Raw genomic sequence first — 15427 nt, forward strand, 5'->3', positions numbered from 1 at the left:
AGGGCTTTAGGTGCACGCCCAGGCCCCTCCCCAGATTTCTGGCAGTGTCCTGGACATTTACGCCTGCATCAGTCACCTTCAAATAAGGACCTTCGTGTCGCCACAAAAGCCTGTTCGTCCCCCAAAACTTTCTTGCTGTCATCAAGTGCATCACCATCCACCCATCCGCTCGACTGGAAACCTAAGTTGTGTTTAGTTTCTCCTCCATGTCTCATCTATTTCCAAGTCTCAGCCTTTTCAATTCCTATATATCTCATGGAGTTGCTCCCTCTTTGTGGTGTACCACCATCTCTTGCCTGGATCTCTGGATCAGTATCCACACTGGTCTCCCTGGTTGAGAGTGGGCTCAGCCTTGTCCCAGTGCGATCCATTCTCCACAAAGCAGCCAGAGTGTTCTTTTTTTTGTGTGTGTGTGGCTATTTTGGCTAAGGTTTTAATTTTTTAAATTAATTTTTATTGGAATATAGTTTATTTACAGTGTTGGTTAGTTTCTGCTGCACAGCGAAGTGAATCAGTCATACATATACACATATCCACTCTTCTTTAAGTTCTTTTCCCATATATGTCATTACAGAGTATTGAGTAGAGTTCCCTGTGCTATAAAGTAGGTTCTTATAAGTTATCTCTTTTATATATAGTAGTGTGTGTATGAGAAGGAAATGGCACCCCACTCCAGTCCTCTTGCCTGGAAAATCCCATAGACAGAGGAGCCTGGTGGGCTGCAGTCCATGGGGTCGCTAAGAGTCGTACACGACTGAGCGACTTCCCTTTCACTTTTCTCTTTCATGCATTGGAGAGGGAAATGGCAACCCACTCCAGTGTTCTTGGCTGGAGAATCCCGGGGACGGTAGCCTGGTGGGCTTCTGTCTGTGGGCTTCCGTCTATGGGATCGCACAGAGTCGGACACGACTGAAGCGACTTAGCAGCAACTTAGCAGCAGCAGTGTGTGTCAGTTCCAATCTCCAGAGTGATATTCTACAGTTTGTCAGGTCAGGTCACTCCTCTGTCCAGAACCCTTCAGTGGCTCCCCATTGCTACTGGGCCAGAATCCACCTCCCCTCAAGGTCTCCGAAGCACCCCCTGTATTCACCATTATTCCTCTTGTTCTATCCAGGATCTAGGGTACATACTATTTTCTTCCTAGAATCATGTTTCTTCTCCTTTCTGTCTAGTTAACTCAGCTATGATTTCCCCTGAACAGCCTTTATGTACATTAACCTATTTGATCTCCAGGGCAACTCTGTGGGCAGGCACTATGTTGGTGTACCTGACTCCCCTTCTCTATCACCCTCCTCTTTACTCTCTAACCCACTGGCCTGGAACATACAAAGCTCAGTCCTGTCCTTGGGCCTTTGCATGTGCAGTTCTTCCTACTTGAAATGAGATTACTCTGACCCTCACGAAGCCACCTCCCTCTCACTTCACAGGTCTCAGCTCAGATTACACCTCTGACTATTCCCCTCCTCCCACATGATACCTGCCCCCCCCCCCCCCATTTTATTTTTATTTTTTGTGTGACTGGCTTGTGGGATCTTATTTCCCTGACCAGGGATTGAACCTGGGCCCTTGGCAGTGAAAGCTTGGAGTCCTAACCACTGGGTAGCCTGGAAAATCTTAACATCCCCCTATTTTTGCTTGTGCACAGCATTCACTCAGACCTGATGTAAACTTATTTTTTAATTTGGTTTTATGGCTTCCCCACCTTAAAGGTAAGCTCCCTCATAGTGTTCTTCACCAGTATGTTCCCTTTCACTGATTCATTCAATTAGAAAATATTTACTGAGTGTTTATTATGTGTCAGGCATTTTCAAGGCACTGTAGACACAACAATGAAGAAATCAGAACAGACAAAAATCTGCACCCTCAAGACAGGTGCAGGGGATTAAGAGATACAGACGATTATGTGCCTGTTAGTTGCTCAGTTGTGTTCGACTCTTTGGGACCCCCGTGGTCTGTCCATGGAATTCTCCAGACAAGAATACTGGAGTGGGTTGCCATTCACTTCTCCAGGGGATCCTCCCAACTCAGGGATCAATCCAGGTCTCCTGCATTGCAGGCAGATTCTTTACCGTCTGAGCTACCAAGGACTAATGGATTATGTTCCTGAGAATCCTTAACTAAGGATAACACTGTCTTTGCTTAATGGAATAGGAGCTCCTGGAAAGCAGACGCAGACTCTTAATAGCTTCTGTATTTGCAAACCTGGCAATGTGTGTGGAATTCAATAGGAACTTGGTAAATGTGTTTTGTGGTTGACTGACTGAATCAAAGAATGATTGAAGTGAAATGCCAGCATCCAGCAGATAATAGATGCTCCATAGTACCTGAATGAGATGTTGAGAAATTCCACCTTCAAAACAAGCCCGACCCATGGCATTCCTATCCCTGTTTTCCAAAGAGGACATCCAGGCTAAAAGAAAGGAGGGTATCCTGTCTAGTTTCAAACAGGCTCCTCTGTCCATGGAATTTTCCAGGGAAGAATTATGGGAGCAGGTTGCCCTTTCCTTCTCCAGGAGACCTTCCAAACCCAGGGATCGAACCCATGTCTCCTGAGTCCCCTGCATTGACAGGTAGATTGTTTACCACTATGCCACCTGGGAAGCCCCAAGACCCAGCCAGGAGTCCTCAGTTCTCAACCATGCAGCCCCCCTTAGTTCTGGGGGGGAGGGGGGGAAGAAAAGAAAAAAAAAAAACGGAGAGTAGGCTGAGAAGAAAATAAATAAAATTCTTTATTATATTCTAATACATAGTACAAATGGAGGTTAAATAAGAACAGAGAAATCAGGGGACCCAGGACAGCTTGTGGGGACCCCTTTCGCCCTGCCCCTAAAAATCCACACCCTGATCAATAAATACCCCTCCCAAGAGACCCAGAAGTCCCAGCCCGCCCAACCCCTCAAAAGAGTCCAGGCTGAGAAGTCTTGGGTCGAGCCCCTCACTTCACAGAGGAGGGCCACTGAGGCCCAGGGGGTCACCCAGCAGGTGCGTAGTTCCGGGAACCCCGCTAAGCCCCCTCGGGCCGCTCCCCGAGCCAGCGCCCCGTGCACCCAGGCTCACACCTGGACGCGGTAGCCTCCCGCCCGCCGCCGGCAGAGCCTCCGCACGCCCACCCAGTAGAGGGTCAGCATGACGGCCCAGTAGCCCACGTAAGCGCCGGCGCCCGCGGCCAGGTGGTGGGCCTCGGCCGCCCGGGAGGGGCCGCTCCAGTCGGCCCGGGCCTCGTGGACCACGCTGCGGACCAGGCCCCCGAGCAGCAGCAGTGCCCAGAGGGCCAGGGGCAGCACGGGCACGTAGTTGGCTGCCAGCTTGCGGCGGCCCGACGTGCCCCAGCCGCTCTGATTCATGGTGGCCAGCGCCAGGAACTTGGCCGGCAGGAGGCCGCCCATGTAGAGGGGCGCGTAGAGCGAGAGCAGCAGCATCCGCAGGCAGCCCCGCAGCCAGGCTGCGAATGCCGCCTTGGCCAGCGCCACGCCCTGCACGCACAGCAGCACCCAGAGCAGCGCCCAGGGGCGGCCCGCGTAGAAGAGCCGCAGCACCGTGGCCGCCACGAAGAAGGGGAAGAGCCCCGAGACCACCGCCTCGTAGGTCATCCACGCGTGGTGCCGGTGCCACCAGAGCGCATTGTACAGCCACTCGCGGAAGTACGACTTGGACCAGCGCGTCTGCTGGCTCAGCCAGCGCAGGAAGGACGAGGGCGTCTCCGAGTAGCAGCGAGACCGCGAGGTGTACCTGGGAGGGAGGGAAGAGACGGGGCTGTCAGCGCGGCTCTCCTTGGAGCCCACGGGGACAGATCCGAGCCAGGAATGGCCCCTGGGGCACGTGTGCTCAGCCTCTCTTGGAGAAGGAAATGGCAACCCACTCCAGTACTCTTGCCTGGAGAATCCCATGGACGGAGGAGCCTGGTGGGCTACAGTCCATGGGGTCGCAAAGAATGAGACACGACTGAGCGACTCTCTTTCTGGACTTCAGGGTTTCCGATACCTACCTGGGTCCCTGGACTTTTTATCTAAGTGTGTGTGCTCTTTGGGACCCCATGGACGGGTCCAGACTCCTCTGTCCATGAATGAGATTCTCCAGGCAAGAATACTGGAGTGGGTTGCCATTTCCTTTTCTAGAGGATCTTTCCGACCCAGGGATCAAACCTACATCTCTTGTGTCTGCTGTACTGGCAGGTGGGTTCTTTACCACTGTGCCACCTGGGAAACCCCTCTTTATCCAACAGGAATTGATTAAAAGGCCAGTGGAGGAATTCAGAGAAGCCTTTACTGGGACTCCTGCTGCAAGTAACACATTCCCTTGCTTGCTCCCTCCCCTGTGGGGCTGGGGAGGCACTGGTCCCTTACATGCGATGAGGGTAGGAATGGATCAGTAGATCAGGTGGATGGGGTAGTTTTGGTGGTCTGCCCACCCCTTTGGTGGTGCACCGTGCAGGGATCAGGCCCGGTACCCCCACTTTTGCTCCCTACACCTCAGAAATGGCAGTTGAGTTTTGGCCTTTTTGTGTCTCATTGTTCACAAGTCGCCCAGGCTGCACATGCATGTGGGTTACTTTTAGTCCCTTATCGTTTCTTTGTATTTTGTTACTGGAGGAGGCCTTTGGGTGAAGCACTGGTATAGCATCTGCCTACAATGCAGAAGACCTGGGTTCAATCCCTGGGTCAGGAAGATCCTCTGGAGAAGGAAATGGCAACACACTCCAGTACTCTTCCCTGGAAAATCCCATGGACAGAGGAGCGTGGTAGGCTACAGTCCAAGGGGTAGCAAAGAGCCGGACACGACTGAGCGGTGTCACTTTCACTTTCAGTGAAGTATAGGGTCCCAGGTCCCAGCCTGTCTCATTCTCATATGTAAAATGGGGTCAACAATGTTTCCTACCTAATAGATGAGGGTTGAAGGAGGATTAATGTCAAGTGCTTAAGACCAGTATATTGTACTTGCTCAACTGATGGTGGCTATTACTATTTTTACTATGACTAATGTAACTTGGCATTACTACTATCATTGCAGTGGCCAACACTATTACTAATACTATACTAATACTATCACTAATCTATTACGAATACTGTTATTGGCAGACCTCAGGGTGAGGAAGGAGCCAGGCATGGTTCCTACTTGGGATAGCCCTTGCCTTAGAGCTTCTCAAGGGAACTATTAAGCTCCCTTCCTGTGGCCCTGGCAGACATTACTAATCAATCCCTCCCAGGTTTCCAGCCAAGCCCCCACAAAGCTAAAATCACTTATGTGAGACATCATCGAAGTGGCCTCCAGCAGTCAGCTTGTTAGGAGGGATTAAACCATTCTGTCCCCAGGGGCATTGTTTGACAGTGCCCAGTCTCCTCCCCCTGTGCCACCTGGGATCCTCAGTGACCTCCGTGGTAATCCTCTTCCTCCTGCAGTCCATACTCAAAACAGCTGTCCTGTTACAACAGCATGCTACCCCTCTGCTCAAAACCGCCAATGGCTCCCTCTCCTTAGTTCACAATTCTCGACCACAGAGGCTCTCATGAGTGGACCCTCCACCCTGTGAGCTCTCTGTCCTCTCCTGACGCTCTCTCCCTTGCTATTGGTCCAGCTGCTCTATTTTCAGCCCCCATTCCTATCTTATCCTAATTTGTCATTTCACTCTCTATCTGGAAACTTCTATCCACCTTCCTGGCTTTATATGTCACCTTAGCATGTGCTGTTGTTCAGTTGCTAGATGTGTCCAACACTCTGCAACCCCATGGATTGCAGCATGCCAGGCTTCCCTGTCCTCCACTATCTGCCAGAATTTTCTCAGACTCATATCCATTGAGTCAGTGATGCTATCTAACCATCTCATCCTCTGTTATCCCCCTCTCCTCCTGCCTTCGATCCTTCCCAACCTCAGGGTCTTTTCCAATGAGCTGGCTCTTTGCAGCAAGTGTCCAAAGTATTGGAGCTTCAGCTTCAGCATCAGTCCTTCCAATGAATATTCAGGACCAATTTCCTTTAGGATGGACTGGTTTGATATTCTTGCAGACCAAGGGACTGTCAAGAGTCTTCACCAGATGTATCATTCTCTAATAGGCTATATTTCCAACTTCTACATTTTACTTATTGTCTATCTCCACAATCAGTGTAAGCATGAATTTGCAGTTCTTTTGTTTGCTGCTGCATCCCCAGAGCTGAAAACTTGGGAGGCACTTGAAGAATATTTGTCAAGTGCATAAAGGTATGGGTTCCCTTGGTATACGCTGGGTTCTCTCTGGCACTGTCACTGGTCTAACTTTGTAGAAATATCTTTCCCTCGTATGTCACCTGGTCTAGCCACACTCCCCCGAATCTCCTTCAGTTACATCCCTTCTTCCTGAAGCACTTATTGGGGTTTAGGGGCTCCCCTCCTCTCCCACGTGAATCTTCTCACTCTCTCACTAGCTGACCCCACTCTGTTGATGTCTTTCTCTTCCAACAGATTGGGGAGTCTGTGCTCTCCATAGTGGAGCCATCTTGCCCAATTTCATGTTTTATCTTCTAGGTGGCATTCCCACCCTCACCTCACCTACTTGGCAGAGTCCACTGGGTCACATGGTTCCATGTAAAGGCCACCCCTGGCCCTATGGTATCTTCACTCTCCTCTAGTGTCTCACTTGATGCATTGGATTGGCCAAAAAGTTCACTGGTAATGTGTTACGAAAAACCCAAATGAACTTTTTGGCCCACATTATAGCTCATGATTCAATGCAAGTGTCCCATCTGTTCTTCATGGTTTCTCTCTGTCTCCTCTGAAATCTTGCTAGAGAGACCCAAATGTCCTATGATTTACTTTAACTTTGGAGTAACCCCAACACACACACCCGAGAAGGCAATGGCAACCCACTCCAGTATTTTTGCCTAGAGAATCCCGTGGACAGAGGAGCCTGGTGGGCTGCTGTCTATGGGGTCACACAGAGTCGGACATGACTGAAGCGACTTAGCACGCATGCATGCATTGGAGAAGGAAATGGCAACCCACTCCAGTGTTCTTGCCTGGAGAATCCCAGGGACAGAGGAGCCTGGTGGGCTGCCGTCTATGGGGTTGCAGAGTCGGACACAACTGAAGCAACTTGGCAGCAGCAGCAGAAGCAAAACACACACATTTGCTGAGATACTCATTGGCCCCTGCACACACCCAGCCACCCAGTGCCCTCAGCTTACTTGGTGGCATAGCCCATGCTGAGCATGCGGTTGGTGAGGTGACGGTCATCCCCAAAGGTGCAGTGGGTGCCCAGGAACTTCTGGTTGTACCAGGCCTCAAGGAACTGCTGCAGGAGGTTGTTCCTGTATAGGCCTGGGTGAGGGAGGGGCACACAGGAGCCTCAGCTGCTGCTGTTGCCAGCACCACCCCCAGCCCAACTCATCTCCAATTCCAATCCCATCCTTTCTCTAAATATTTATTTCTATCTATTTATTCAGCTGCTCTAGGACTTCGTTGTGGCATGTGGGATCTAGTTCCCCTACCAGCGATTGAAGCTGGGCCCCCTGCCTTGGGATGATGTAGTCTTAGCCACTGGACCATCTTTAACCTCCAGCCCCATCTTTAACCACCTCAATCCCATTCTTAACCCTGTCTCCAATGACAACTCCAGCCATGATCCTGTTCTCAACCTCACCTCTTTCCTCAACCCCACACCCATCCCAAACTTGCCCCAGTCCCATCCCTGACCCACAGCCACTTTGACTGCAAACCCATCCCCAATCTGGTATCCATTCTCAGCTCCACCCCCTACTCATCCTCATCCAAAAAACCCATCTCCAGCCTTAAGCCTAGCACCAACAGTGTTCTTAAGTTCCAAACCCATCTCATCCCCTTCCCCAATCCTTTGCCCAGCCCCAGTCCAATCACTATCCACATGCTTTCTCCAGACCATTCCTAACACCAGACACCATCCCCACCTCCAGCTTCCAATCTTACCCCATCCCCAGTTCCTGCCCCAGCCCCATCTTTGTCTCCTGTCTCAGTCGCATCTTCAATTGCTCCTCTTCTCCCTTCCTTCTCCACACCATCCATGGCCCTCCCAGCCCTACCCCTGCTCACCTAGGGGCCCACTGATGCAGGACACGCAGTGGAAGTAGCTCTGGCAAGCCCGCTCCACATTGAAGGCCACCCAGTACCGCAGGCTGCTTAGGAAGCTGACCCAGGAGTCCAGAGGGTTCAGGATCCGTACATCGCCCCCAACAGCCCCTACACGGGGGTCCTCGTCCAGCACCCGCACCAGCTCCAGCAGCGCCATGGGGTCCAGCCTCGTATCTGAGTCACAGACCTGACAAATGGAAGTGGCCAAGATTCAGGCAAGATCCTTGCACAGGGCTGGCAATTGAGGGTCCCTTACAAAGGATGAGGACCAGCTCAGACACTCTGCAGCCAATCTGAACATAGCTTTGAGTTTTTTAGTCATGTTCAATGTTTTATCACATTTTAAGATGACCGCCCCCCTCCCACACACACACCCACGCTCTTGTAAAATACCCTCCTCTGGTGTGTGGGCAAGATCTGTAACTTGCTTCTAACCTATAGAATATGGCCAATGGCCAAAGTGATGATATAGAACTCCCATAACCGTGTTCTCTTATTTGGAAATGGTGAAGGAGTTTTGCAGTGTAATTAAGATTCCTAATCTGTTGGCTTTAAGTTAATCAAAGGGAGAGTATCCTGGGTGGGCCTGACCTAATCAGGTGAGCCCTTTAAAAGAGAGTCTAGAAGTCAGATTCTTGCTGGTCTTCACAAGGCAAGCTGCTATGAGTTCTATGGTTGCAAAGAAACAAATTCTGCCAACAAACACGTGAGCTTGGAACAGGTCCTGGAACCTTTGATAAGATCAAGTTCCAACTGACACCATGACTGCAGCCTGATGACACCCTGAATAAGGGATCCAGTCAAGCTTTGCCCAGATTCCTAACCCATGGAAACTATGAGATAATAATAAATGTGTTTTGTTTCAAGCTGCCAAATGTGTGGAAATTTGTTATGCAGCAGTATAAAAAAAACCTGTTGCAATGCATTAATGAATAAATTAATGCATTGAATGGATGAATGAATGATGAAATGAACAAATAAATCTCTATACTGATAGGTAAATGGATGGATAAACAAAAGAATCTCAACACTGAATGAATGAAGAAACAGAATGAACCAATCTCTACATTTAATGACTTAATTTAGGTAAATGAGTAAATGAATGAATGATCTCCATATTGGATGGACAGATGGATGCATGAAAGAATGAGTGAAATAAAGAATTTCTACCTTGGATGAAGAAAAGATGGAACTTCTGTATTGAATGGATGAATAAATAAAGCAGTGAATGATCTCTGTAGTGGATGATAAGATGAATGAAGAAAAGATACAATGAAAGAAGGAAGAGAAAGAAGCACAGACATTCTGTATTGAATGGGTAAATGAATCTTTATATTGAATGGATGGATAAATGGATGGATGTGTTAATGAGAGTTTCTGCATCAAATGGATGAATGAATGGAAAAGGAAGGAAAGAAGGAAGAAATCTCTTCACTGAATGGATAAATGAATGAACAAAAAGAATGCGTTATCTCCCTAATAGTTAGCTGGATAAATGGAAGTATGAATGGTGGAAGGAAGGAATCTCTTCATTGAATGGATGAATGAATAAAGGAAGCAGAGAGGTTCATTCCAATTGAATGAAGGATCCGAGGGAAGTGGGATGGGGGTGTTAGGGTCACAGACGCGGCGGGGGCGCCCCCCACTCACCTGCACGTAGTCCACCGAGTCGCCGAGAGCCTTGAAGGCCGTGTACATGACCTCGCGCTTGCCGCCCCAGCGCTGCGCCACGCACACGCACCTGCGCGTCTTCACCAGCGCCTCCACCGCCAGGCGCCCGGGGTCCTCGGCCTCCACCTCGCGGTAGGCGCCCTCGCCCGCCGCGCCCGCCGCCGCCGGCTCCCAGGGCTGGTGATAGTTACCGTCCCACACATAGGTGGCGGGGTCCTCGTCGGCGAAGACCTCGCGGAACATGTCGACCATGTACAGGTCCTCGGCGCGGTTGCCGTCCACCACCATGAGGACGCGCAGGCGCGTGCGCGGGTACACCAGGGCTCGGGCCGACACCAGGCACTGGCGCAGGTACGCGGGGTCCTCCTGGTACGCCGAGATGGTGAGCGCCACGCTGCGCGCCGTGGCCGCCTCCGGGGGCCCCCGCGCCGCCGCGCGCCGCGCCGCCGCCGCCACCCGCCGGTGCTCCAGGTAGGCGAAGAGGCTCTGCGCCACCAGGTGCGCCGAGAGGAAGGCCCCGTAGAGGCCGAAGGCCAGGAGGCCGTAGCGATCGGAGGCCAGCGGCACGCCGGCGGCGTAGGCCCAGGTCATGAGGCCCAGGATGAGCAGCGCGAAGGCGATGGTCAGCACCCGGCGGACCAGGCCGGAGCAGTGGCGGGCTGCCTGGCTGGGCTTGGGCACGTCCTTCGGGAAAAGAAAGGGGGAAAGAAGAGTCCTGAGATGCTCTCCGGGAAGGGAAGCCCTCCTGGCTTTTGTTTCCAGGCCAACGGTCACATCTCCTTTTCATAAAGAGAATCCCCTGGGTACTGCACAGTTAAGTAAACGTGGCAAACAGTTATCAAGGCTGAATACCTGCTTTCTCTGCTTCTGATGCTATTTCCCCACGTGTTTAACAGCTTTAAAATCCACAAGGATTACACTCAGTGGAGTGTCACAGTTGAATTAACAGGGGTTCCCTGCCTCCTTCTTAGTGGCAGGGAAAATAATTCATCTCATAAAGCTTTCTTGCTGCTGCTGCTAAGTCATTTCAGTCATGTCCGACCCCATAGACGGCAGCCACCAGGCTCCCCCGTCCCTGGGATTCTCCAGGCAAGAACACTGGAGTGGGTTGCCATTTCCTTCTCCAATGCAGGAAAGTGAAAAGTGAAAGTGAAGTCGCTGAGTCGTGTTCGGCTCTTAGCGACCCCATGGACTGCAACCTACCAGGCTCCTCCATCCATGGGATTTTCCAGGCAAAGTACTGGAGGGGGGTGCCATTGCCTTCGCATAAAGCTTTCTTAGTGTTAAGATAATAATAGTGATAAAAATACATCTCAGAGAAGAATGCAATGTGCTTTAAACGTTTTACAAAAACTAACTTATTTTCCTCACAACAGCCCTGTGAGGTAGGTACTATTATTGTGTGTGTATGTGCTTAGTCACTTCAGTTGTGTCCAACTCTTTGCAACCCCATGAACTCTAGCCCTTCAGTCTCCTCTGTCCTTGGGATTTCCCAGGCAAGAATACTGGAGCGGGTTCTCATTTCCTACTCCAGGGGAGCTTCCCAACCCAGGGACTGAACTTGTGTCTCCTGCGTCTCCTGCGTTGGCTGGTGGATTCTTTACCACTGAGCCACCTGGGAAGTCCCATCCCCATTTTACAGGTGAGGCATCTGAGTCACATAGAGGTGCAGCGACCTGCCCAAGGTCTGCCTGGAAAGCAGAGAAGTCAAGCCTTTGTGTGTTTTCTTTGGGAGAGGGGGTGTTGCATTAAAAATTATTTTTATTGAAGTATAGTTGATTTACAATGTTGTGTTAATTTCTGCTGTTCAGCAGTAATTCAGTTAAACATATATATTCTTTTCCATTATAATTTATCACAGGATATTGAATACAGTGTCCTGGACTCTACAGTAGGACCTTGTTGTTTCTCCATTCTATATATGACAGTTTGCAACTGCTAATCTCAAATTCTCAACCCTTCCCTCTGCACCTCGGCACCTCTCTTCCCGTTTGGTCACCACAAATGTGTCAGAGAAGCCAAGATTTGAACCACAACCTTATATATTGGCTTTACTCCACACCAGCACCCCAGGGGGTGGGGGTGGGGGAACAGATAATCTTTCCTGCCACCACCATAGAGATGGCAAAACCAAGTACTGATTAGCCAGAAGGAGTGGCTGGCAGGACCAGGTGCCCAGTACATGTGACTGGCAGAGCTCATAATTGAAGGGAAGGAGGTGCCTCTGTTTTCTTGTCTGTAAAATGGGGGTTTAGCCCCTTCCACGTGCCAAGCCCTGGTAAGGTGAATACTGTTAACGCTTCCTATTACAGATGAGGAAACGGAGACCCAGGTGGGTGTGTTCTCTCATCTAAGGTCACTCAGGCTCCAGCCTCTGGCTCCACCATCCTCTACGCTAAACTGCCTTCTCCCTCTGTCACCAGTTCGCACCTCTTGGGTTTATTATGAGTTAAATGAATCACTAAAGCTACGCATCTGCACGGTCCAATACGTGACCCATGGGCCATCTGTAGCTACAGACCACTTGAAATGCAGCGGGTGCCACTGAGGAACTGAATTTTTAATCGTATTCAATTTAAATGTTTGAATTCAGAAACTGGGACTTCCTCGGTGGACCAGTGATTACGAATCCGCCTTCCGATGCAGAGGACATGGGTTTGATCCCTGGTTAGGAAACTAAGCCTGCGTGGGGCGACCGTGCCACAGCTAGAGAGAAGCCTGTGTGCTGCAACTAAGGCCTGACACAACCAAAAATAAATAGATAAATATTTTTTAAAATAAAAATACATTTAAAACAGATCCTTAATTCAGTCATTGGAAGGCTTTTACACATGTTTGGAACAAGTAGGATCTGTGAAGCTTCTTTTTCAACTGATGTTATGAAATCTAAAAATACAGATCAAGCATCTCCAATGAAAACATAGCATCTGCATGAGATGTGCTACACATCTCGATTGTGAAGCCTGAGTGTGGAAAAAAGAAAGTAAAACACCGCATTCATGTCTTTGTACTGAAATGGTAATTTTTGATATATATAGCAGGGAGTCAGCCCCCTACGGCCTCTTGGACCAAATGCCTGCCTCCTTTTTCACTACAGCCTGGCAAGCTAAGATTAGTTTTTATGTTTTTAGAAGGTTGAAAAAAGTCAAAACAAGAATAATATTTTGTGGGACATGAAAATTATATGAATACACACACTACTATGTATAAAATAGATAAACAACAAGGACCGACTGTATAGCACAGGGAACTACACTCAATATTTTATCATAACCTACATGGGAAAAGAATCTGAAAGAGCATATATATATACATATACATATACATATAATTGAATGACTTTGCTGTACACCTGAAACTAACATGACATTGTAAATCAACTTCTTGTTGTTTAGTCAATAAGTCGTGCCTGAGTCTTTTGTGACTCCTGTGGACTGTAGCCAGCCAGGCTCCTCTGTCCATGGGATTTCACAGACAAGAATAATGGAGTGGGTCGTCATTTCCTTCTCCAGGGGATCTTCCCAACCCAGGGATGGAACCTGCGTCTCCTGTATTGGCAGGCAGATTCTTTACCACTGAGCCACCTGAGAAGCCCTGTAAATCAATTATACTTCAATAAAAATAAAGGAATAAAGAAGATTACATGAAATTCAAATGTTACTGTTCTTAACATCGTTTCCTTGGCACACCACACACATCTGGTTACATATTGTCTACAGCTGCTTCCTCATTATGCCAAAGAAGTGTAGTTACAATGGAGACCATATGGCCCTCAAAACCCCGAATATTGACTGTCTGGCCTGGTACAGAAAAAGTTTGCTGACTCCTGATACCATGGGTTAAAGAAAACTTTATTATTAAAATTAATCACACCTGTTTCGTTTTCCTTTTTAATGTGGCTACTAGAAAATTTTAAATGATGTCTGCGACTCGTTTAATGTTTCTCTGGTACTGGTGCTAAGTCGCTTCAGTCGTGTCCGACTCAGTGCGACCCCATAGAGGGCAGCCCACCAGGCTCCCCCGTCCCTGGGATTCTCCAGGCAAGAACACTGGAGTGGGTTGCCTACTGCAGAGCTAAGTTACAGCTTTTAGCCTGGTGCTAGTAATCGCTCAGTATTAACCACTGTGATTATTTCTTCTGGAATCTTCCTCCTGAGACCCTTTGGCCCAAACCTAGCTGTGCCTGAGTTCCTGGGGGTGGGCCAGTTCATGGTGGGGATCCTAGGGACAGGTGGGCATCCGGAGAATCCTAACGCCAACAACAGTCACAGTCACATGCCATGGACACACACCCCAGACAAGATGACCCCAGACACCTGCCAGTAGAATTTAGTGATCCTGAGACCCCCTCCACTGACAGCCACACAGGTGAACTCGAGGGCACGTGCCCTTCAGCAGATAAGAACACCACCACCAGCAAACACACACACACACTCACCAGGCAAGGTCAGGAAAAAAAAGTTAACAGTTGAGATTGAACCATAGGAAACTGCCATTTTCATCAGTCAAAAGTAACCAGAGATGGGCGATTTCATTTAGTCCACCTTAATATTCACCGAACACAACAAAATAGAAATTTAGACCCACATGTGGTGCAAAGACAGCTCTTCTCTGCCCGATCCGGTCCGGGGCACATGGACCTACACGGATTTACAGGCAGGTTGGACCTGACATGCATTCAGGCCAGAAGGCACACAGACTCACAGGGCTGCTGTCACGCACAGGAGCACACATGCGCACAAACGTGCGGGGAGGCCTCCCGCCCGCAGTCTCACGCGTGCCCACGCACACTCAGGCACACACCTGTGTCATCGCTGCGGCTCCGGCGGCCTCTCTCCTGCCAGCTGGCTGCTCCCGAGTCTCCCCGCTGCCCCTGAGCTTGGGGCAGATTTGAAGAGCCGGGCGGGCGGGGGCGGGAGGAGGGGCTGACGTCAGGGATGAGCTGGGCCAGGGGCTCTGAGGTCACGGCCGAGACTCCGGCAGCCACACCCGCTTCCCGCCATCACCCCCGCCCCCCTGTACCAGATGGGCCTCCCCTTCCAGCCCCTCATTCTCGCTCCCTTTCCCTCTCCCCCCGAAGCCCCCAACACCCCAACTCCTGGCCCCATCTCTCCCCTCCATTTCTCCTCCTGTCTCTCTGCCTTCATCTCATTCCTCTATGTCTGGACTTCTCTCCATCCTTTTCGTTCTCCCCACTCGCTCTCTCTCCACCCCTTTTCCCCCCTCTCTCCCCTATTTCTCTCTCTTCCCCACTACCCCCAGCCCCCCTCGCCTCCCCTCTTATCTCCCCCCACAACACACAATGCCCGCCACTCCCCTCGAATCCTTGGAATCTCTCCCATGTTGGCTTCCCTGGGGACTGGCCACTGACAGATGGAATGAGAGGCACACATGTGCGTGCTGGTGGGTGTGACTGTGTGTGCCCTGGTCTGGGAGGTGGGCTATCTGGAACTGGAGCAGTGAGTGAACATCTGAACGTTCGGTGCCTGGTTGATTCCTGTCCACGTGCGTATGCTTGTGTGTGGATGTGTGTGTTTGTGTGTGTGCATGTGTGCGCAGGGCACACGCTTATGTGCCAGGATCTGGGGAGGTGGCTGGGGCATTGGGGTTTGACTCCCCAGGGTCTCCAGGGTGAACTCAGAGTTGTGGGTCAGCTGCCCCAGGGACTCTGGGCAACTGAGT

The 15427-nt window shown here is 50.3% G+C and overlaps 1 protein-coding gene across 1 annotated transcript; it reads right to left on the reverse strand.

Moving 5' to 3' along the window:
- Positions 1-2705: 2705 nt before the first annotated feature.
- HAS1 (hyaluronan synthase 1) lies at positions 2706-14641 on the reverse strand. Its single transcript, XM_070771533.1, has 5 exons — positions 14549-14641; positions 9725-10429; positions 8036-8261; positions 7156-7288; positions 2706-3729 (listed from the first exon to the last, which is right to left on the reverse strand). The coding sequence occupies exons 1-5, from the start codon at positions 14555-14557 to the stop codon at positions 3054-3056; spliced, it is 1749 nt and encodes a 582-aa protein (XP_070627634.1). The 5' UTR covers positions 14558-14641; the 3' UTR covers positions 2706-3053.
- Positions 14642-15427: the final 786 nt, after the last annotated feature.

The sequence above is a fragment of the Bos indicus genome, chromosome 18, assembly GCF_029378745.1.
Source record: "Bos indicus isolate NIAB-ARS_2022 breed Sahiwal x Tharparkar chromosome 18, NIAB-ARS_B.indTharparkar_mat_pri_1.0, whole genome shotgun sequence".
In the NCBI taxonomy this organism is placed as follows: Eukaryota; Metazoa; Chordata; class Mammalia; order Artiodactyla; family Bovidae; genus Bos; species Bos indicus.

Bases quoted from the DNA above. Each gene is read 5' to 3' on its own strand.
- HAS1 (XM_070771533.1), bottom strand. The intron at 8,262-9,724 runs GTGAGTGGGGGG...TCCATTTGTCAG, and splicing joins ACTCGGTGGACTACGTGCAG to GTCTGTGACTCAGATACGAG. The intron at 7,289-8,035 runs GTGAGCAGGGGT...TCCCTCACCCAG, and splicing joins CTGCATCAGTGGGCCCCTAG to GCCTATACAGGAACAACCTC.